At 30.7% G+C, this 18675-nt stretch overlaps 1 protein-coding gene and 77 non-coding genes across 80 annotated transcripts in view; 56 read left to right on the forward strand and 22 right to left on the reverse strand.

Moving 5' to 3' along the window:
• The first annotated feature begins 146 nt into the window (after positions 1–146).
• 21ur-13614 lies at positions 147–167 on the forward strand. Its single transcript, NR_063800.1, has one exon.
• A 4-nt stretch (positions 168–171) lies between these two features.
• On the forward strand, positions 172–192 carry 21ur-13305. The gene has a single exon (NR_063801.1).
• Positions 193–623: 431 nt separating this feature from the next.
• Positions 624–644, forward strand: 21ur-3811. Its single transcript, NR_063802.1, has one exon.
• On the forward strand, positions 626–646 carry 21ur-12073. Its single transcript, NR_063803.1, has one exon.
• Positions 627–647, forward strand: 21ur-2539. The gene has a single exon (NR_063804.1).
• Positions 646–666, forward strand: 21ur-2002. Its single transcript, NR_063805.1, has one exon.
• A 125-nt stretch (positions 667–791) lies between these two features.
• 21ur-14083 lies at positions 792–812 on the forward strand. The gene has a single exon (NR_063806.1).
• Positions 793–813, forward strand: 21ur-9813. The gene has a single exon (NR_063807.1).
• Positions 814–1007: 194 nt separating this feature from the next.
• On the forward strand, positions 1008–1028 carry 21ur-7959. Its single transcript, NR_063808.1, has one exon.
• On the forward strand, positions 1011–1031 carry 21ur-9526. Its single transcript, NR_063809.1, has one exon.
• Positions 1032–1172: 141 nt separating this feature from the next.
• Positions 1173–1193, forward strand: 21ur-5588. Its single transcript, NR_063810.1, has one exon.
• Positions 1194–1203: 10 nt separating this feature from the next.
• 21ur-1375 lies at positions 1204–1224 on the reverse strand. The gene has a single exon (NR_063811.1).
• On the reverse strand, positions 1207–1227 carry 21ur-13623. The gene has a single exon (NR_063812.1).
• Positions 1228–1652: 425 nt separating this feature from the next.
• Positions 1653–1673, reverse strand: 21ur-2306. Its single transcript, NR_063813.1, has one exon.
• Positions 1674–1959: 286 nt separating this feature from the next.
• 21ur-6483 lies at positions 1960–1980 on the reverse strand. Its single transcript, NR_063814.1, has one exon.
• On the reverse strand, positions 1962–1982 carry 21ur-10838. The gene has a single exon (NR_063815.1).
• A 1480-nt stretch (positions 1983–3462) lies between these two features.
• 21ur-7997 lies at positions 3463–3483 on the forward strand. The gene has a single exon (NR_063816.1).
• Positions 3464–3484, forward strand: 21ur-1405. Its single transcript, NR_063817.1, has one exon.
• A 670-nt stretch (positions 3485–4154) lies between these two features.
• 21ur-11727 lies at positions 4155–4175 on the forward strand. Its single transcript, NR_063818.1, has one exon.
• Positions 4176–4960: 785 nt separating this feature from the next.
• Positions 4961–4981, forward strand: 21ur-5414. Its single transcript, NR_063819.1, has one exon.
• On the forward strand, positions 4964–4984 carry 21ur-9270. Its single transcript, NR_063820.1, has one exon.
• Positions 4965–4985, forward strand: 21ur-15203. The gene has a single exon (NR_063821.1).
• Positions 4986–5249: 264 nt separating this feature from the next.
• On the reverse strand, positions 5250–5270 carry 21ur-12333. The gene has a single exon (NR_063822.1).
• On the reverse strand, positions 5253–5273 carry 21ur-5022. Its single transcript, NR_063823.1, has one exon.
• 21ur-14183 lies at positions 5254–5274 on the reverse strand. Its single transcript, NR_063824.1, has one exon.
• A 121-nt stretch (positions 5275–5395) lies between these two features.
• On the forward strand, positions 5396–5416 carry 21ur-5437. Its single transcript, NR_063825.1, has one exon.
• Positions 5417–5541: 125 nt separating this feature from the next.
• 21ur-4076 lies at positions 5542–5562 on the forward strand. Its single transcript, NR_063826.1, has one exon.
• A 768-nt stretch (positions 5563–6330) lies between these two features.
• On the forward strand, positions 6331–6351 carry 21ur-13151. Its single transcript, NR_063827.1, has one exon.
• Positions 6342–18675, forward strand: part of Y105C5A.15 (BED-type domain-containing protein) — a gene marked incomplete at both ends in the record, with an annotated part of 33353 nt that continues 21019 nt past the window's right edge. For all 3 annotated transcript variants that reach the window (NR_131658.1, NM_001307170.3, NM_001307171.3), the window contains one exon: positions 6342–6397. Coding sequence is in view for 2 of the 3 variants with exons in the window: in NM_001307170.3 (NP_001294099.1) it covers positions 6342–6397 (56 nt within the window). The remainder of the gene's footprint in view (positions 6398–18675) is intronic.
• On the forward strand, positions 6791–6811 carry 21ur-8264. Its single transcript, NR_063828.1, has one exon.
• Positions 7059–7079, forward strand: 21ur-7367. Its single transcript, NR_063829.1, has one exon.
• Positions 7175–7195, forward strand: 21ur-4848. The gene has a single exon (NR_063830.1).
• 21ur-4324 lies at positions 7543–7563 on the forward strand. The gene has a single exon (NR_063831.1).
• Positions 7711–7731, forward strand: 21ur-112. The gene has a single exon (NR_063832.1).
• On the forward strand, positions 7802–7822 carry 21ur-12432. Its single transcript, NR_063833.1, has one exon.
• On the forward strand, positions 8163–8183 carry 21ur-2516. Its single transcript, NR_063834.1, has one exon.
• Y105C5A.1280 lies at positions 8604–8721 on the forward strand. The gene has a single exon (NR_063835.1). It is a non-coding gene; the product is annotated as an Unclassified non-coding RNA Y105C5A.1280 (non-coding RNA).
• Y105C5A.1275 lies at positions 8604–8721 on the reverse strand. The gene has a single exon (NR_063836.1). It is a non-coding gene; the product is annotated as an Unclassified non-coding RNA Y105C5A.1275 (non-coding RNA).
• Positions 8990–9010, forward strand: 21ur-6577. Its single transcript, NR_063837.1, has one exon.
• On the reverse strand, positions 10106–10126 carry 21ur-10279. Its single transcript, NR_063838.1, has one exon.
• On the forward strand, positions 11306–11326 carry 21ur-9016. Its single transcript, NR_063839.1, has one exon.
• Positions 11394–11414, forward strand: 21ur-5218. Its single transcript, NR_063840.1, has one exon.
• 21ur-13429 lies at positions 11498–11518 on the forward strand. The gene has a single exon (NR_063841.1).
• Positions 11502–11522, forward strand: 21ur-11355. The gene has a single exon (NR_063842.1).
• On the reverse strand, positions 11622–11642 carry 21ur-3370. Its single transcript, NR_063843.1, has one exon.
• 21ur-378 lies at positions 12094–12114 on the reverse strand. The gene has a single exon (NR_063844.1).
• 21ur-14614 lies at positions 12095–12115 on the reverse strand. The gene has a single exon (NR_063845.1).
• 21ur-5948 lies at positions 12368–12388 on the forward strand. Its single transcript, NR_063846.1, has one exon.
• 21ur-5840 lies at positions 12594–12614 on the reverse strand. Its single transcript, NR_063847.1, has one exon.
• 21ur-7930 lies at positions 12797–12817 on the reverse strand. The gene has a single exon (NR_063848.1).
• On the forward strand, positions 13181–13201 carry 21ur-7099. Its single transcript, NR_063849.1, has one exon.
• 21ur-12859 lies at positions 13400–13420 on the reverse strand. The gene has a single exon (NR_063850.1).
• Positions 14325–14345, reverse strand: 21ur-8767. The gene has a single exon (NR_063851.1).
• 21ur-1867 lies at positions 14463–14483 on the forward strand. The gene has a single exon (NR_063852.1).
• Positions 14797–14817, forward strand: 21ur-409. The gene has a single exon (NR_063853.1).
• 21ur-2953 lies at positions 15184–15204 on the forward strand. The gene has a single exon (NR_063854.1).
• On the forward strand, positions 15288–15308 carry 21ur-2753. Its single transcript, NR_063855.1, has one exon.
• 21ur-7941 lies at positions 15539–15559 on the forward strand. The gene has a single exon (NR_063856.1).
• On the forward strand, positions 15922–15942 carry 21ur-413. The gene has a single exon (NR_063857.1).
• 21ur-827 lies at positions 16074–16094 on the forward strand. Its single transcript, NR_063858.1, has one exon.
• 21ur-10879 lies at positions 16224–16244 on the forward strand. The gene has a single exon (NR_063859.1).
• 21ur-9082 lies at positions 16229–16249 on the forward strand. The gene has a single exon (NR_063860.1).
• On the reverse strand, positions 16367–16387 carry 21ur-12639. Its single transcript, NR_063861.1, has one exon.
• On the forward strand, positions 16488–16508 carry 21ur-14450. Its single transcript, NR_063862.1, has one exon.
• On the forward strand, positions 16489–16509 carry 21ur-191. The gene has a single exon (NR_063863.1).
• 21ur-8065 lies at positions 16593–16613 on the forward strand. The gene has a single exon (NR_063864.1).
• 21ur-1402 lies at positions 16594–16614 on the forward strand. The gene has a single exon (NR_063865.1).
• Positions 16793–16813, forward strand: 21ur-13115. Its single transcript, NR_063866.1, has one exon.
• Positions 17209–17229, reverse strand: 21ur-569. Its single transcript, NR_063867.1, has one exon.
• On the reverse strand, positions 17210–17230 carry 21ur-5462. Its single transcript, NR_063868.1, has one exon.
• 21ur-4481 lies at positions 17403–17423 on the reverse strand. The gene has a single exon (NR_063869.1).
• 21ur-12862 lies at positions 17599–17619 on the forward strand. The gene has a single exon (NR_063870.1).
• On the forward strand, positions 17603–17623 carry 21ur-8670. Its single transcript, NR_063871.1, has one exon.
• Positions 17694–17714, forward strand: 21ur-113. Its single transcript, NR_063872.1, has one exon.
• 21ur-6563 lies at positions 17944–17964 on the forward strand. Its single transcript, NR_063873.1, has one exon.
• Positions 18110–18130, forward strand: 21ur-2733. The gene has a single exon (NR_063874.1).
• On the forward strand, positions 18478–18498 carry 21ur-6051. The gene has a single exon (NR_063875.1).
• On the reverse strand, positions 18557–18577 carry 21ur-9975. Its single transcript, NR_063876.1, has one exon.

Consider the following 18675-nt stretch of genomic DNA (forward strand, 5'->3'; position numbering starts at 1 on the left):
TGATTTCAGTTTCAGCAATTTAATATTTTTCCCGCTGGTATTTTAAAATTCAACCAAAAATGTTATTTTAACTTTGAGAATTTCTTTTTCAATATTGTATGTTTCTTCAAGTTTATAAAAAATTCGCCATTTTCAACGTATCATATTAATCGGTTTTTTGAAAATTTTAATTCTTGGTATCCCGTATTAAAATGTTAATTAGAATGTGGTTTTTCTCTTTTTTTTCTGATTTTATCAAATAATTTGTTCAATTTTCAAAGATTTGAAATAGTTTTTTTTTAAATTTTACAATGTTTGGAATTTTGATCTAAATGTGTTTTTTTTTCACTTTTAGTAAAATTGCTCCAAAGTGGACTTTTAAATTTTTAATTTTCTCAAGAAACGTATTTTTCTCAAATTTTTTAAGATTTACTGAAAGAATTTACTGAAAAGGATTTCTCCAAACCATCAATATTGTAGACGCATTTTCTTTCACAAATTAATTATTTGTATTGCATTAAACATATAATATTTGTTTTTAGTTAATTTTTAAAGCTATAGACGCTTCAAAATGTTTTAAAATGTCACAAATCAAAAATACTGTTTCAACTTTCATTTAAAGTTTCTAAAGGTTGTTGTAAACTTATTCATACGATGGAACTGAGATAGGAAAAAAACTAATTTTCCAAAATACTTTTTCAAAATTATTGAAATTTTTCTGCAATTTAATGAGTGATGAAAACTTTCCGATAAATTTAAAAATTCTGCCGGTTTTTCAATTGTTTTATGCACCACTCACTTTTGACTTGTAATTTATCGATCCAAACAAAAACCCGCTTTATGATATGGAATAGGTTCTAGTGTTGCAGTAAAAACATCGAAATTTGAGATTGCCAAAAATGAGCTTAACAGAAACTGAATCTACAGTCTCAAAATTTCTCAAAAAATAGTTAAGTGAAAAAATCCGTCAACAAAAACAAATTGCGGCTTCAACTCTCTTTTACATTTTCATAATTCTCTGTTCTCGCTGCTAACTTATTGGAAAGAAAACATTTTTAATTTTCCTTTAAATTACCAAGAGTTGCCTGTATGTTTCCGAGTTTTCTATTCAAAATTTTCAAACGTTAATTTTTCGAAAAAAAAATTACTGTTTCATATTTTTATTTTTCGCTCACCAGTGAAGTGTTGTTTAATTTGATTCCATTAGGTCATCAAATAAGTTTAATAATAAATAATCCGATTCTATTAATAAAAACAAAAATTTTGGAAATGTAAAGGGAAGTTGAAACATCATAGTATTTTGTCGATAAATAAAAAAAAGGTCAATGTAACAAATTTGTTTTAACAACTGGTTCATCAAATCCATTCAGAGCTAAAGCTTCAAAATTTGTATAATTTAAACACAGTATGTGAAAAAGAAGATGATTTGAAATTTATTTTCTAGTCAAGTTGTAAATTTATTTTTCGGTTAAATTGTAAGTTTCTTTAAACTCATAATTTTCCGTTTTTAATTCATCAATTTTCCGTAAAACTCTAGTCCAAACGGTGTGCGACTTTTAATATGAAATTATAAAAAAACTGTGAGCAGGAGTAATTTTTTTTTTTGCATTTTTTTTTCATGAAACCTAAACGTGATTAAACATAGTGGTAAGTGGTAAGTGGTAAGTGGTAAGTGTGGTAATTATATAGTAGTATCATAGTGGTAATCAGTGGTAAGCATAAAACAAAAATATGAAACAGTATGTTTTTTTTTTAATTTGAAAATTTAGAAAAGAAAACTCGCAAGCATACAGACAACTATTGGTAACTTAAAGGCAAATTAAAAAAATGTTTTCTTTCCAAACTTTATTGGAAAAATCAACAAGAAAAGCAGTGGAAAAGAGGCGGCGGCAAACTCCGCGCGGCAGTGTTGCGAAGCTACGCTCCGCCCAACTTTCTGCGCGACAAAAGTTTTTTGCAAAATCCAAGAATCTATTCATAAATTTTGATATAATTTGCCTCTTACAACAAAGTTTCACTGGCGAACTGAAAATAACAATATGAAACCGTGTGAAAATTTCTGAAAATTTTGAAAAAAAATAATTTTGAGTTATATTGTACCAAATTTACAATCAGAGCATTTTTGAAAACAAAAATTGTGTCCAGCATAGAAAAAGGACATTTGTTAAGCTTGAAATATTACAAAAACAGTATGTGAAAAATAGATGCTCTGTAATTTAGTTTTTCGGTTAAATTGTAAATTTTCTTAAACTCATAATTTTTCGCTGTTGATTTATCCGTAAAACTCCAGTCTAAACGGTGTCCGACTTTTTTTTTAAATTACGAAAATAATTTTGAGACGGAAGAATTTGTCTTGAGAATTGTGTTTTTTTTTCATTTGATTCGATTAGGTCATCAAATAAGTTCCGGGTCAAAATTGATAACTTTGTTCGCTGCGTATCGATTTTTATGAAAGTTTGGGACTTTATGTTATCCATGATCTTTCATTTAACAATGGTCATAAAATTTTTTGACCACCCCAAGTGCCCTAACTCGGAGCCAATTTTTTCAGGCATTTTTCTGATCTCGCTTCTTTTCAGCTTTGAATTGAGGTTTGTGTGCGGATTTTGCTTTGTTTAGAATACATTATTAGAAACCGACAAAAGTTTGGAAAAAAATCCGTCAAAAATTTTTTTTTTGGTTTTTCGGAAAATTTTTGAATTTTTTTTAATATTTCGTGAGATTCAAATTTTTAACTCAAATGATTTATATGCGTAAAAATAGTTTACACTTGGTTACATCATTTTTGTAGGAAAAATCTAGAATTTTCGACAAACATTTTTTTGGACTTATTTTTTTCTAAGCTTTTGTTGTTTTCTAATAATGTATTTTAAACAAAACAAAATTCGCACCCAAAGCTCAATTGAAAACTGAAAAGAAGCGAGATCAGAAAAATGCATGAAAAAATTGGCTCCGAGTTGGGGCACTTGGGGTGGTCAAAAAATTTTGTGACTATTAATAAATGAAAGATCATGATTGATAACATAAATTCCCAAACTTTCATAAAAATCGATACACAGCGAACAAAGTTATCAATTTTGACCCGGAACTTTTTTGGAGACCTAATAAAATCAAATTTAAAAAAAAACACAATTCTCAAGACAAATTCCTCCGTCTCAAAATTTTTCGTAATTTAAAAAAAAGTCGGACACCGTTTAGACTGGAGTTTTACGGATAAATCAACAGCGAAAAATTATGAGTTTAAGAAAATTTACAATTTAACCGAAAAACTAAATTACAGAGCATCTATTTTTCACATACTGTTTTTGTAATATTTCAAGCTTAACAAATGTCCTTTTTCTATGCTGGACACAATTTTTGTTTTCAAAAATGCTCTGATTGTAAATTTGGTACAATATAACTCAAATTTTTTTTTCAAAATTTTCAGAAATTTTCACACGGTTTCATATTGTTATTTTCAGTTCGCCAGTGAAACTTTGTTCATTGCAAGAGAAGCAGTATATCAAAATTTATGAATAGATTCTTGGATTTTGCAAAAACTTTTGTCGCGCAGAAAGTTGGGGGGGAGCGTAGCTTCGCAAAACTGCCGCGCGGAGTTGATTTTTCCAATAAAGTTTGGAAAGAAAACATTTTTTTAATTTGCCTTTAAATTACCAATAGTTGTCTGTATGCTTGCGAGTTTTCTTTTCTAAATTTTCAAATTACAAAAAAAACATACTGTTTCATATTTTTATTTTACGCTTACCACTGATTACCACACTTACCACTTACCACTATGTTTAATCACGTTTAGGTTCCATGAAAAAAAGTTGCAAAAAAAAAAATTACTCCTGCTCTCAGTTTTTTTTTATAATTTCATATTAAAAGTCGCACACCGTTTGGACTAGAGTTTTACGGAAAATTGATGAATTAAAAACGGAAAATTATGAGTTTAAAGAAACTTACAATTTAACCGAAAAATACATTCACAACTTGACTAGAAAATAAATTTCAAATCATCTTCTTTTTCACATACTGTGTTTAAATTATACAAATTTTGAAGCTTTAGCTCTGAATGGATTTGATGAACCAGTTGTTAAAACAAATTTGTTACATTGACCTTTTTTTTATTTATCGACAAAATACTATGATGTTTCAACTTCCCTTTACATTTTCAAAATTTTTGTTTTCATTAATAGAATCGAACTTTTTTTTTCCTTTTTTTTGGGATGAAAAAATTCGCAAAAAATTTTCCCGTGGTGGAGAGTTGAACAATCGATCCGAGTTTTTTTTCTTCAAAAAAAGTGAATTCGAAATTGAATTTTTGAAATTTTTTCAGAAAAATACAGTATTTTTGTTGCAAAAATCGCAATTTTTTTCAATTTTTCCTAAACTACAGTAATCCTACAGTACTCCTACAGTACCTCTACAGTACTACTACAGTACCCCGACCATATCCCACTACTAACCCCAAACCTATATCTCTTCAAAAGACAAAAACACAATTTTTCCCAAACTACAGTAATCCTACCGTACTCCTACAGTACTCCTACAGTACTACTACAGTACCCCGACCATATCCCCCTACTAACCCCAAACTAATATATCTCCAGCAGCCGAAAACGCCTTGCCTTTGTAAGCTATGACGTCACTTCTTAACAAACGGACACTATTTTTTTATATATAGGTAATGATAAATGAGGGTAAATCTCTAAAACTTGCTAACGATTAGTTTCTAAATATTTTCAGAATATTTCTGGCTATTTTGCTCTCTTTTTTCTATTCGCCAGTAAAATTCATGTCCTAATGCATTTAAGTTTTGCGAAACGTATGATTGTGATGTAAGGAATTTCAAAATATTTACTTGGTTGAAAATGAAAAAAAAAACGTTAAAAAACTATAAAAACTTTTATACAATTTCAAGTTTTTAAACAGATAAATAAATTTAAAAAAATCACTGTTTCAACACCCTTTCCTGAAATCGATATTTATGACTTTCTGTTGCTTATTCAAGGTTTCCAACATATACGAATTTCCACAATTTTTAATAAATTTCTTATTAATTTGCAAATATTCTAGGTCACTTTTTTAAAATTTGTATTTCTGTTAATCCGTGGGTTGATATAACCAAACGATCTAACTCATAAATTCATATGAATCAAGTCAAAAACAGGTGAAACCACTCCAATTTTTGACCGTCTTTCCTGGAAAACTCAAAACTGAGAAAAAAAACGGAAGTGTCTGACTTTTTTTGAACTATCAAAGATCACCAAGTGAATTTTTATTGGGTTTTTGATAAGTTAAGAACAGGACCAATAGTTTCTTCAAGAGTGTTTCCTTGAATTGACAGCCTGAAACAGCATTTTTTCTCCGAAAATCGACAAAAAGTCATGTTTCAAGGTTTCCATTTAGAATCGTCTAAACAGCTTATAAATATTGAATAATTCGGTGTTGTAGATTCTGTAAGTAAAATAAAACTCGAAAGTTGTGAAAATCAGTTAATATTATAAATGATGATATTTTATTCAAAAATCTACTGTTTCATATTTTTCATAAATAAAAGTTGTATTATTTTCAAGGTAATGTCTCGCCAACTGCAAGCCAACAAGTGACGGTTAAACTTTGATTGTCAATTTAGCATAGGGCTGTACAACCGGACGTCCGGTCGTCCGAACCGGACGCACATGCGTCCGGTTGGGGGTAGCTATCCACGACGGCCGACAATTTCCGAGTTTCGCCACTCACTATAAAATTGCTGATTAAGTATAGTGAGTGGCGGAACTCGGAAATTGTCGGCCGCCGTGGAAACCTACCCCAAAACCGGACGCAGTGCGTCCGGTGGTGTCAAAATCGGACGACCGGACGCCGATTTGTACAGCCCTAATTTAGCAGACCTACTGCGCCACCTGGAGCCCGTGCAAGGCTTGGAATCAGTTGGTGCAGTGGACCTAGTTCTGCCGTAAAAAACTTTTTACAACAGTGGAGATTGAACTTTAGTAGTCAGTTTCATAAGCTGGCCGTGCTCCGCGCGTGCACCAGTCGGCTCAGTTGGTAACGACGCCGACTGGCAATCTAACTACCCTGGTTCGATCCCCCACCTCATTTGAACATCACACTTCAAAGTTGTTTACCTCTTTCTCCATGTGTTGTTCTTTCTGATTCTTAATCTGATTAGCGCTAGCCGCCTCCAATTTTCGTCTGAAATCCCGCTTAAACACTACAAAAATTTGTCGCTTCGTAGAATTGAGAAGCAGCTGAAAACGTGTGTGTGTGTGCAAGTCAGAGCCCACAATTGCACTCGCGGCGGGCAGGCCACGCCTCTCTACTTTTTCACATTTCTCATAAGCTCCCTGAGATAAGCTAAAACACTATTGTCTATTGAAATGTCTTCTAGCTCTGCTGACTCATTCAGCACATCGCCACGAGGCCGGAGCCGGAGGTATGTTAAGTTTTATCAGCTTATCAGTCGACCTTATCAGTTCACCAAGTCAACTTTTCAGTTTCGCATCAATCGATCTTTCTTTCGTTTCGTTTTTTTTCATTAATTTTTTTCCAAAGTTTCCAAATTTCCACCTGTTTCATAGCTTTTTTGCAAAATTTTTCCACGTGACTAATGAGGCTCCGGTGTCTGGAAACCGGTAGAGCATGAAAAGTTGGGTTTTTGATGGGTTGATGTTACAAGGATCACTGATTTAGTTGGCTAGAAGGTGAGGCAAAGAGCAGAGAAGTTAGACACCAAAATTATAACGTTAAATTGAAATTAAAAAAAAATTTCAAAAACAAAATCTGTTTCATATTGTTTTTATTAACACGCATTTTTTTTTGCTTTTACTTTTACTTTGTTTGCATCAATGTCACAAATTCCCCATAGTATAACAAATTATAATTATCGCCATTGTTAGAAAGAGTATTTGGAATTAGTGTGTAAATTTCTTGCAAAAAAGGTGGTTTATTGTTTTAATGAATTTATTGATGTTTTTGCAACAATATTAACTTTGAAAAAATAACTATGCTGGGAATCTGTTGTTAAAAAATCAGCTTTCTCGAAAATTTACTGTTTCAAGTTTTTTATTTAATTTCTAAAATAATGGCGTTATTGCTTCCGTAACTTCCGTAAAAATTTGATTTAAATTCAGTGTAAAAATGTAAATTTGTTTTTGAAAAAAAAACATGTTTCATATTTTGCATATAAAAAGCAAAGTTTTTCTGAATTTACTTTGCACCTAATTTGAATTCAATTTCTAAAAAATCCTATTCTAGTTTAGAAAACTCAGAAACTTATGAAAATCTAGCTTTATTATTATTTGTAAAAAATACTTTATTGGTGCTAATGGGAAAATGTTTGAATTTGCAAAGATATTTTGCTACAAATTAAACTACTCTGAAAATTCATGTAAAAATCGGCAAAATTTACTGTTTCAAGTTTTTGATTTAATTTCTAAAAAAAATGACGTTAAGTGATTACATAGATAACAATATTTCCGAATAATATAATTTAAATTCAGTGTAAAAATGTAAATTTATTTTTGAAAAAAATACTGTTTCATATTTTTCATATAAAAAGCAATTTTTCTCTGAAATTACTCTGTCGTTTGTTGTGATCCAAACTTCTAAAAAACGAAAATTATTGATTTTGCAAAAATATTTTGTTTCAAATTAAACTATTCTGAATATCTATTTAAAAAGTCAGTTTTCCCAAAAATTTACTGTTTCAAGTTTTTGATTTAATTTTTTCAAAGTGTTCATTAATACTCGCAACTGATTTTGATTTGACTGATTTTGACGGATTTTTCGCAAACCATTTCAATTAGTCCATAAAACATGGAAAAACGTAAATAATTATTATACTTTGCTTATGTGCAAAACCGCAGTCCAGCTTGTACCTTTTTTGTGAGTGGCGGCGGTGCATCAAATTAATTGGCCGAGCTTTTTATTTCTCGGCCACATATTAAAAACCGATTTGTGATCCCAAGCCTACTACTTTCCCCCAATTCATTCTAAAAAAATGAAAATGCATTTTATGACTACAAGATCAAAATTTTGTGAAATGTCAGCTATAAATCCCCAAGAGCTCCAAATTCATATTTTCCATTCTTATTATGCTTTCTCATTAAATTTTATAGATGGAAAAATTGGTGTTTTTTTTTCAAAACGTGCACTGTTTCACTTTTTTCATAAAATTAAACAGAATTGGAAGATGACAGTAGGAAAGCCCCACTATGCTGCGCAGGCGCCTTAACCAACTGAGCCACTCCTATGGCCATTATTCTAATTTTCAACAAATCTATGTTACTGATAATTGAACAGACTTATATGGATAATAGCTTAAGCCACGTCAGCGATAGCCCTAAATCTGGTTCCGTGTACCCCGAGATCCCAAGATCTCTGATTTTTTTTAACTTCCAAGTCCAATGGTCTAGGTACACTTTCCATACTCCTGACTTTTGAGATTTATTAGTGAAAACAGGTGAAAATGTGTTGAGTTTTGTTTTCTTGAATGTAAATATTACACTAAGACGGCTTAACCTGATACAAAAACAATCGAAATGGCGAACCCGGAATTTTTATAGTTTACGACATTTTCCAGTGACTCAGGTGGACAAACAAGGTGTCAGAATTGAGAAAATTTTGATTTTATTAAAAATAGAAAGAGAGAGAGAGAGAGAGAGAGAGAGAGAGAGAGAGAGAGAGAGAGAGAGAGAGAGAGAGAGAGAGAGAGAGAGAGAGAGAGAGAGAGAGAGAGAGAGAGAGAGAGAGAGAGCGCGCGGGCAGGGAAACCAGGGGCTCTAGCTTCTCTGCGTCTAACCTTCTAATTTTTGTCCCTGGCAACAATTCACTTTGCTGGTGCATATCTCAATAACTAAAAAAGATACGAGAAAGTAGTCAACTGCGAAAAATGTAATAGTTTTAAAACTGCGTATTTTTGCCGTTAAATTATTTTTTCAAATATTTGAATTTTAAGCGAGAATTTTGAAAAAAATTACTGTTTCAAAACTTTTATTAGAATTTTCAATGGGGGTTGCTATTCTAGTGCGACACTTTTTTGAGTCTTACAATTTTATATCTCAACACGGATTTCTTTTCTCAAGGAGAGTGCGCAAAGAAAAAGAGTGTATACCTTCTCTGCGTTTTTCCCCCGACATCTCACGGATTCCGCACGCCGCTATGTTTAACTCGCAGCGGGCGGAAATAGCTCGCCACGCCCACAGTGTTAAGCATGGCAGCGCGCGGAATCCGTGAGATGTCGGCGGCATGATATTGGTTGGGTCCCGAGTTTTGCCTTTACCCCATGATTTGACGAGAAAAGGCGGGGCCTTAATTTTGGGTTTTCTGCGTACACGCCTCGCTGTTTTATTATTTTGAGTGTAATTTGGTGTTCTACAATTTTTTAGTTAACAATTTTTTGAATTTTTGGTTTAAAAAAAGAGTTTAGAAGCTTCAAAGATCACGATAAAAATTCCATTCAAAAACTAATCAAAAACTGGATAATTTTATCCCTAAAATCGCAAAATCCTACAAGCTTCAGTAACGGGTCGAATTCAAGTAGTGGGTGCTTTGAGTAATCCTTGATTTACCTCATATTCCTTAAAATCCCTTCAAAAATCTGCCAAAATCCGCTGACAAGTTGACATAGAGTCGATTTACTAAATGAAAATGGGCGGGTCCAAGGATTTTCGGGGATAAGAACCCGGAGCTTAGTATAAATTGGTTGCGGGTGGAAGTGAAGGTGTTTGAAATTTTAATGTTCGCCTTGAATTAGTCGGCAACAAATATTTACAGTTTAAGTTTTTGGAACGCTAGGACTAGGGCTGTACAAATCGGCGTCCGGTCGTCCGATTTTGACACCACCGGACGAACTGCGTTCGGTTTTGGGGTAGGTTTCCACGGCGGCCGACAATTTCCGAGTTTCGCCACTCACTATACTTAATCAGCAATTTTATAGTGAGTGGCGAAACTCGGAAATTGTCGGCCGTCGTGGATGGCTACCCCCAACCGGACGCATGTGCGTCCGGTTCGGACGACCGGACGTCCGGTTGTACAGCCCTAGGACCATTAATTTTTAAAGTTTCTTGAGAATTACTTGATCTAAAGTTGAAACAGAATTTTTTTTCAAAATTTTTTTTTGTAGTCTTTTGAATAACTGCGAAGAATTTCAAATAGCTTCGAAACATATACTTTTCGTAACACTTTTTTTGTAATAATTTTGAATCCGTGTTTTTATAGGGCAAAAATGTGTTCAGAAAATTTAGTACCTTGAAAATAACAGTAAAAAGATTTTTAAAAAGTCGTAACTGTACTTTACCGTTTATAATTGAAAATTATATGAACATAATTTTTTTTTCGAATTTTTTTCTGTAAATTGTCCTCACCCCACATTTTCCAATTTTAAACTGACTTTTTCCTAAAAATTTCAAAACATAATCACTCATCTTCATTCACACATTAATCCCTATCGCTAATCTCTGCTCAGAGCCAGATCAAAGATTTTGCAATGACGTTCATCATCGCGGGCTTCACTTGATCTACTATTTCTGACATTTTCACACTGAAACCATTTTCCATTAGTTTTTTGTTCGAATGCAGAAGGCACAAACTAGCCACTACATTGATCTCTAACAGAACGACGACCTCTGTGGCCAAGTGGGTTAAGGCGCCGGGCTTCGCGCATTTGTTTTGAGTTTTGAGTCAGGCTCGACTCCCCCCACCATCAATTATTTAATTTGTTTATTCCTGTTCATGATTAAAGAAAAATCGTCAAAAAAATGACGTTTTTGCAACATTTTCCTCCAAAGCAAAAATAGGCGAAAATTGCAATTAGATTTATGTCCTATTTCGGTCATCACGTCACTTTGTCTTTTCCTCTCATTTCTCTATTTCTCCATTGCCTATTTATTTTTTATTTGGAATACAAATTCGCCAATTTCAAACCAAAAAATCTTGCGTTTTTAAGGAAGATGTATCCGATTTTGAAGTGTTTGACGAATCGGGTGACCTACGGTAGTACGCTTTTTGACTCCGCCCACTTTTTTTTTGAATTGTTAACTATGTATTGCAGTTCAAACTACATGCGAACTAAAGTTAATTTTCTTTTTGCTCCGCCCACTTAAGATATCAGAATTAAGCCACACCTACAATGCAATTTTTTAAATCAAAAATGTATTTTGTAAATTATAGGAAAATTAGCTCCGCCTACTTTTATATAGTCGCTAAACTAGATTCTAATTGAAATTTGGACTTTTTGTTCTCTTTAATTAACTTTTCCATTTTCAATTCGGATTTTCTATTGCTAAAAAACATAAAGTGTTTCACAACCTCCACGAAATAAGTGAACTTTGGAAGTTTGCATTGAATCGTTAGATTTACATGAATACAAAAATTAAAATTTTTACCGTTTCAGAATTTTCTCAAAAACCTATAATTGTTTATAGAATTACTCAGATATTTGAATGCTATGAATCGAATAGTAAAAAAAGAATTTTTCAAAACTAAAATTTTTCTGTTTCATAAAATAAATAAGTCTATTCAACTATGCTGTCGTTCAATTTCGCACGCGAAAAAATTTCCAGAATTTTCAATATTCATCTTGAAAAAACACTTTTGTATTACTTTGCTTAAACTTTTCCTGTTTAAAATTGCAGTCGGAAAATTTAATGACACTTTTTTAACTCAAGAATTGTCCGTTATTAAAACTTTATGTAGTCCACATTTTTATTACCATCTTGAAGCAGTTTCAATGATTTGTATTTTAAAAAATTTGTTTAATTACTGATTTTCAGTACTGGGTTTTAACAAAAGTATAAAGCTGCAAATCACATTTTGATTTTATTCCACTTTCACAGTTTTTCCATCATATTTCTATTGAAAAAAAAACCAACTCAATACATTCTTTAATTAAAAATCCACTGTTTCACGTCCCAAAATTTTCGTTGTTTTCTCGCAACTATTATCAAAATTTTGCAATATGAGACCAATTTAATTCAATCAATTGTAATGTTACACCTTCAACCATTTTGTAGGCGGAGCCTCCATTGTGGTTGCGTTGTAAAACTGAAATTTGAAATTTTTTCGGAAAAGTTTTTAGTTTCAATATAGTTTCAACAATTTTGAATCGTTATTAGAATAAAAAATTGTTTTGAAAAACAGAAAACACACTTAATAATGAATAATAACCTGTTGATCTTCTATTAAAAACTTGAAACATCCAAAATTGTCGTCACACTTTTTCGAACAATTTCATGTTTTTTTTAATTTAATGGACAAACTTAACACACAGAAAACTGTCCAAAGCAAACCAAAATACTAATTAATCAAAATATAGTTAATTTTAAAAAATTTAATTTTTCTTTTTGAAAAAAAAATTTACGGTTTCACTATATCCATAATTTTCGGTCTAGTATGTCACACTCAGTTTGCGGCGCAGTGTCTTATTTGAATTGTTTTTTTTTTAAATAAAATGCACTGTTCTATAACAACATATTTTAATCAGGTATAGGCGATATTCAATACAGATACTTCTATAACCAAATTGACCTTTTTAGAGTAGTATTCTTTAAATTGAAGAACCCAGTATTTAAAAAAAAGTTAATCCATTTCGTGAGACCATTTCGAATAAATGCGCCCTTATTTAAAGTCGTACATTGAAAAACAAATACACATTAATTTTGTGAAATCTAATCGAGTTTTAGAAACACATTGAAACATCAACTTTTTTATGGTTAAATCAAGGAAGGCTATTTAGGTTATGTTTGCTGTTTTTTTATCGAATGTAGAGCCCATCACTTTAAAGTATTCTCCAAAACTGGGGGTCCGCCCAAAACTTGGTTTCGGTTATTTTTCGTCAATGTTTTTTCTGAGTCTACTAGAGATAATGCATATGCTTTTTTTTGTAATCCAGTTGAAACTGCAAATTTTTTTAAAATTTTTTAAAATATTGTGAATAGCCAAAATACGGGCCGAGTCAATTTTTCATTGTTATTTTCACATTTTTTTGAGCACATTTTGTGAACTGACGAAGAAAGTCCGCCAAATATAATGTGTTTTCTGTGAAACAATTCAAAAAATCTCAACAACTGCCTGAAACTTTTTTTTTGACAAATGCCAACTTTCAACCAGTTTTTGGCATTTTCTTGAGTTTTTTTATTTATTAAAATAATTTTTTTGTTTGAAAAATATCCACTGTTTCATCAATTCGATTTAATGAATCATTGCATAATTGCGGAGTTGATCTTATTTTTGATCATCACAATTTATTTGAAACACTTCTTGCCACAATTTAAAACAATCTTCCTCTAAAAAAATATTTTAAATTGTCGATTTTTGAGCCAATTTTCAAATTTCCGCCATTTAGTGTTTTACAAACATGTGTTTCAAGTTTGTACAATTTTTGAGAAGTTTATTAATTTTTTGCAAGTATATTCGGTCATTACGGTCTTCTCTGTCACAAAAGTCTCATACAAAGCAAACATTGTTGGGTCACTTTAAATAAATTTAGAAAAAAAAATTGAAACTTTAAAAATTATTTTGTAAAATCGAAAATTCTAAAACCGAACTATTTGGAAAGAGATTCTACCTTTATTTAATTCCAACTTTCTTAAATTGTGCTCAATTAAAAATTAATTTCAAACGAGTTTCAGGCTCCGCCCATATCTTGGCTTCTTTTTGCTCTCGAAACAACAAAACATTTTTTTTTAAGTTTAATTTCGGATAGTTTTCAAGAAAGCTTCAAAATTGGCAGGTGGTCCGACAGCTACCGGGTTTCCAGAACACAAGACTCAAACATGGTGCATCGCGGAACCCGGTAGATGTCGGTTCATATAAATCCCTTAATTTCTAGATTTTGGACTTTTGTCATTTTAAGTAGAAATCGTGGCAAGACCACAACAAAACAAATTATCAGTTACAAAAAAATTTGAAAAATGCAACTTCCCGAGCCTAACCTCTGCCCTGTGATGTGTCTTTAGGAGCTCAAAGAGCCCGGTTTTGAGCCAAAACACAACATGTCCTTCCGTTTTTTTTCATCATCATCATCATCATCTTCTCGTCAATGTGTGCCACACTGAGACAGCTTCATCTTTCTTTCTTTTTCTCGTTTTCTCTAGCTCTCTCGCTAGCTCTCTCTCTCACTTTTTGTGTGCATGTGCTCTTTTTATTTTTTTTCTACATCATAGGTCCCCCCATTTCATGGGTTGAGGCAGTGGGGTGGGGAGAGAGGACAGAGACGCAGAGAACGAAAGCAGCTCGGAAAAATTTCTGGACTCGGGTGGAGTTGGAAAGAGAAGAAGAAATGGAGAGCTGGAGATGTCCCCCCTCCCACTGCTCTTCTTTTTTTTTCGCTTTTTCTGTTCTTTTTTTGAGCCATTTTGTTTTTGGGGTTTTTTCGGGTCGGAGCATTGAGTTTTCAATTCCTTGTTCTAAAAATTCTGTGAAACAGAAAAAAAAATAATTTTTAAAAAATTTCCTGTTTCATCATCATGGCTTATTTTTTGTGAAGTTTTTCCTAGTAGTATGATAAATCCAAAACGTTTGCGAACTATTTTTAATTTCTGAATGAAAAGCTCTGAAGTCTCATCTTGTTTTCCTTTCAAACTACTTTTATGGGATTATTAATTTGAAATCGTTTTGAAACTCGGTTTAAATATTCCGATTCATAACTTTTTTTTCCAGTTTCGTGATTTTTCTGAAGATTTTCATTCTCAATCAAAAATGTTTTTTTATGTTCAAAATTTTTTTGAACATTATTCAAAAAAGACATGGTTTTGAAATAGAAAATTTGAAATCAAACAGAATTTTCCTGTTTTAACTTCTTGATAAAAAATTTTGTGAAATAACTAATTTTGATCGCACATTGGAAAGATTTGTTTCGAACTCTTTTACTGGGATTTTCGGAAAATTGAAGAAACCCCATTTTTTTTGTTGAAAATCACATAAATTTTAAAATAGGATTGTTTCACAAAAATCATTCTGTTGTGGATTGTTTTTTTTTCAATTTGAAAATCTACTTTTTTTTTCTCAATATAAGCTTCAAACGGCAACTCAGAAATGTTTTATTTATAAAAATATTCAAAAAACTGCCTTTTCAAAAACTCAGAAAACTCACAAAAGTTAGATTTTCCAATTGGCTGAAAACAAAAAATAAAAAACTAAATTTTGTAAAGAAAATCTAACGAAAAATGATTTTGTCTGTTTTGAAATGTTGTTAAATTTTCAAAAAGGTTAATCGTGTAATGAAGAGTTATATTGACTTATATTGAAAATTTAATAAAATTCGAAAAAAAAACAACTTCATGTTTCAATAAGTTTTTATTCCCCTAGCAGGTCAAAAATTCTATTCACAAAACTCATAGCCCTAATTTTTCTTCTAACCAAATGTTTTCTGACAATTTTAAACCGCATGCAACGAACATTTAAAAAAATTCTGGCGGGTAATTCAAATTTTCTGATAAAAAATGATTGAATACAATTGCAATAAAAGAGTAAAATATGTTTCCAAAAAGCTTTTCAATTTCAAATAGAACTTTTGGTAAATAATTTCACTGTTTCACTATGATTTCAGAAGTTAATAAAAAAGTATGAATCCTGATTTCTTTTCGAAAGGTATTTCCCAACCAATTTGTTCCAGAAAAAAAAAGATTTCGTAATAATAAAAAAACCTGACCCTCTATGTAGGTTCACGTGGAAAATTCGCATTAAAAATTTCATCAGAAAGGTAGTCAACGTGGTCCCTGAAACTTTAGACTTTGGAATATTTTGTGGTTTGTAGTTTGGGTTTTTTGAACTTTTTTGAAAGAATAGAATTTGAGGGAAATGTTTTTTTTTTGTTTCAAATTTGTGCATGAGCCTTGATAAGGGTATCCAAAAATGGCAAAAAAAATAAGCGAAATTACAAAAAAAATCAAATTTATTAGAAAAAATTTGACTGTTTCATCTTTGATTTAAAATTAGCTACACTTTTCATTATGCTAGTCCGTCGTTTTCATATAAATATCAAATTTTCATCAAATTTTATAGATTCAATTTTTCAAGTCAGCCAATATTATAGGATTATTTTATTTGATTCAAAACGTGTCATGTTTCAACTTGTTGATATATATAACTTTAACTTCTAAAAAATCTGATAATTATCATTTTTCTTCGTAACATCTTGGTTTTCTTGTTTAAAACTTAACCAAATTTAATTAAAGCAGTTTCTCAAGAAAATTAAAAAAAAATATTTTAAGTTTCCCCTGTTTCACCACTTTGATAAATTTCTAAAAAAATTATCAAACTTTGCTTTCATTTTTCTGAAACTACGAAAATTTTCTTTTCCTCAATAGAAGAATAAGAATAAAACTCACAGGCACTTTCGAATATAAATATCGACTAAAAATCAAAAAACTGACTTTTAAAAATTAAGAAAACTCACAAAGGGTATATTTTCCAATTGGCAAAAACAAAAAAATTGAAAGAATACATTTTGTTTACAAAATCTGAGAAACATGGTTTTGTCTGTTTTAAAATGTTGTTAAATTTTCAAAAGTGTTATCGTTTAATTCAAAATTCCCACCCGATCTGTTATGAAAAATGAACAAAATTCGAAAAAAAAACTACTTCATGTTTCAATAAGTTTTTATACAAATAGCAGGTCAAAAATACTATTCACAAAAAACGAACATGGAAAAAAAAACAATTTTTGCCGGGAAATTCAAGTTTTCTGATAAAAAATGATTGATAACAATTGCAATAAAAAAGTAAAATATTTTTTTCGAAAAGCTTTTTAATTCCAAAGAGAATTTTTGGTAAATAATTTCATTGTTTCACTATGATTTCAAATGTTTTTTGAAATCATAGCTGATAATGTTTTTTGAAATCATAACTGATAATCAAAAACGATGAATGCTGATTTTATTGATTTAATGCAAAACTCAGCTAAACTCAGCTTCCAACCATTTTTCTATCAAAAAATTTTTAGTGAATTTTTTTACAGGTTCACTAAAAATGCTTTTCCAATTTGACTCGCTCAATAATAATGCAAAGTCATTTTTTTCCGAAAGGTATTTCCCAGCCGATTTTTCCTGAGAAAAATGATTTCGTAATAGTTTTGAAAAAATCTGACCCTCTATGTAGGTTCACACAGAAAATTCGCATTAAAAATTTCATCAGAAAGGTAGCCAACGTGGTCCCTGAAACTTTAGAGCGTGTTACTCACTTGATGCGAGTTTCTGTCAATGCCAAAAATACAACAGAAATGACAAAAAAATTTATTAGAATTGTATCCTGACTCTCTGAAAAATAATTAAGAGAAAAATAAATGATTTTTTTAAAACAAAAATGTGAAACCGATAAATACGAAAATTGTTTTTCTTCAAAATTTCAATATGTGATAAATTATTCACAAAAGCTTTGTGAAGCGTCATACTTATATGCAATATGTTATATAAATTTTGGAAATATCTTTAAAAATTTTTATCTTGCATTCGCATTTGATACCAATAGCTACAAGTTTAATTGACAATTTTAAAAACTTTTGAAACTGTAAAGTTTGACGAAAATTTTTTCTTGTTCGAAATTATTTTTGGTTCAAAAATGACTTATGTAATTGTAATAATTTAAAAATTGTATGTTTCAACTTCATATAATAAAACAAAATCTTTTTCTAAAAACTTGCTCTATTGGTTTTAGAAACTGACATCGTGACATCAAAAAAATTGACTGTTTCATCTTTGTTTTAATTGGAGCACACTTTTTCAATATATTACTCACACTTTTTCAATAGTAACCATTAAATGGCGATTATATAAATATTGACGTTTTTACCATTAATTCTAAATTTCAGTAGAACTTTGGTGTTTTTTTTTAAATATATATTTTTCTATTAAAAAAAAAATAAAATATAAAAAATTCCCTTTCCGTCGATTTTTCGTTTTTCACAACTTATTACTTTTTCAATTTCAAAACGTGTCATGTTTCAACTTGTTGATATATAATTTTAACTTCTAAAAAGTCTGATTATCATAGTTTTTTCATAGTTTTGCTGCGGAACGTTTTGGTTTTCTTGTTTAAAATTTACCCAAATTTAAATAAGCAGTTTCTCAAGAAAACTTTTTTTTAAACATTTTAAGCTTCTCCTGTTTCACCACTTTGATAAATTTCTAAAAAATTTATCAAACTTTGATTCAAAATCTTTGTTCTTCAATGCAAAATTCATGTTCCGGGCTCATTGAGCAATCGACTAGACACATATTCCTTCTTTTTTTCTTTTTTTTTGTGGTAGTGGGCGAAGAGATATTGAAATTCTGAGAACGCTCGTCTTTTTAATCTTCATCTCTGAAATATGGATCATGAATTTCTGAGAATTTGTGAGAAATTTAAAGGGAAGTAAAAGGACGAACGCCTATTTTTGTGACGAATCACTTGTTTTTTGACAATTCGGAGCTGACAGATCAAAATTTTATTGAGAAATTGAACATTGGAATTTCGAAAAAAAAAAATTTTGTCTGTTTCACATTTTTCGTTTAATTTACCGATATTTTCAGTTATCAATTTCATCAACAATCATCAACAATGATTAACTGACGGTAAATAAATTTTGCCCTATTGAAGTTGAAAAGCGTTTGTATAAAAGGCACAACAAGAAAAAAAACTGTTATTTTTTAATCAAATAGTTTTATGGGAAAATTATGAAACAGGGAAAATTTTTTTTACTTAATTTTTTTTTACTGTTTCACTACTTCTATTTTA

Source organism: Caenorhabditis elegans, chromosome IV, assembly GCF_000002985.6.
Source record: "Caenorhabditis elegans chromosome IV".
Taxonomy (NCBI): Eukaryota; Metazoa; Nematoda; class Chromadorea; order Rhabditida; family Rhabditidae; genus Caenorhabditis; species Caenorhabditis elegans.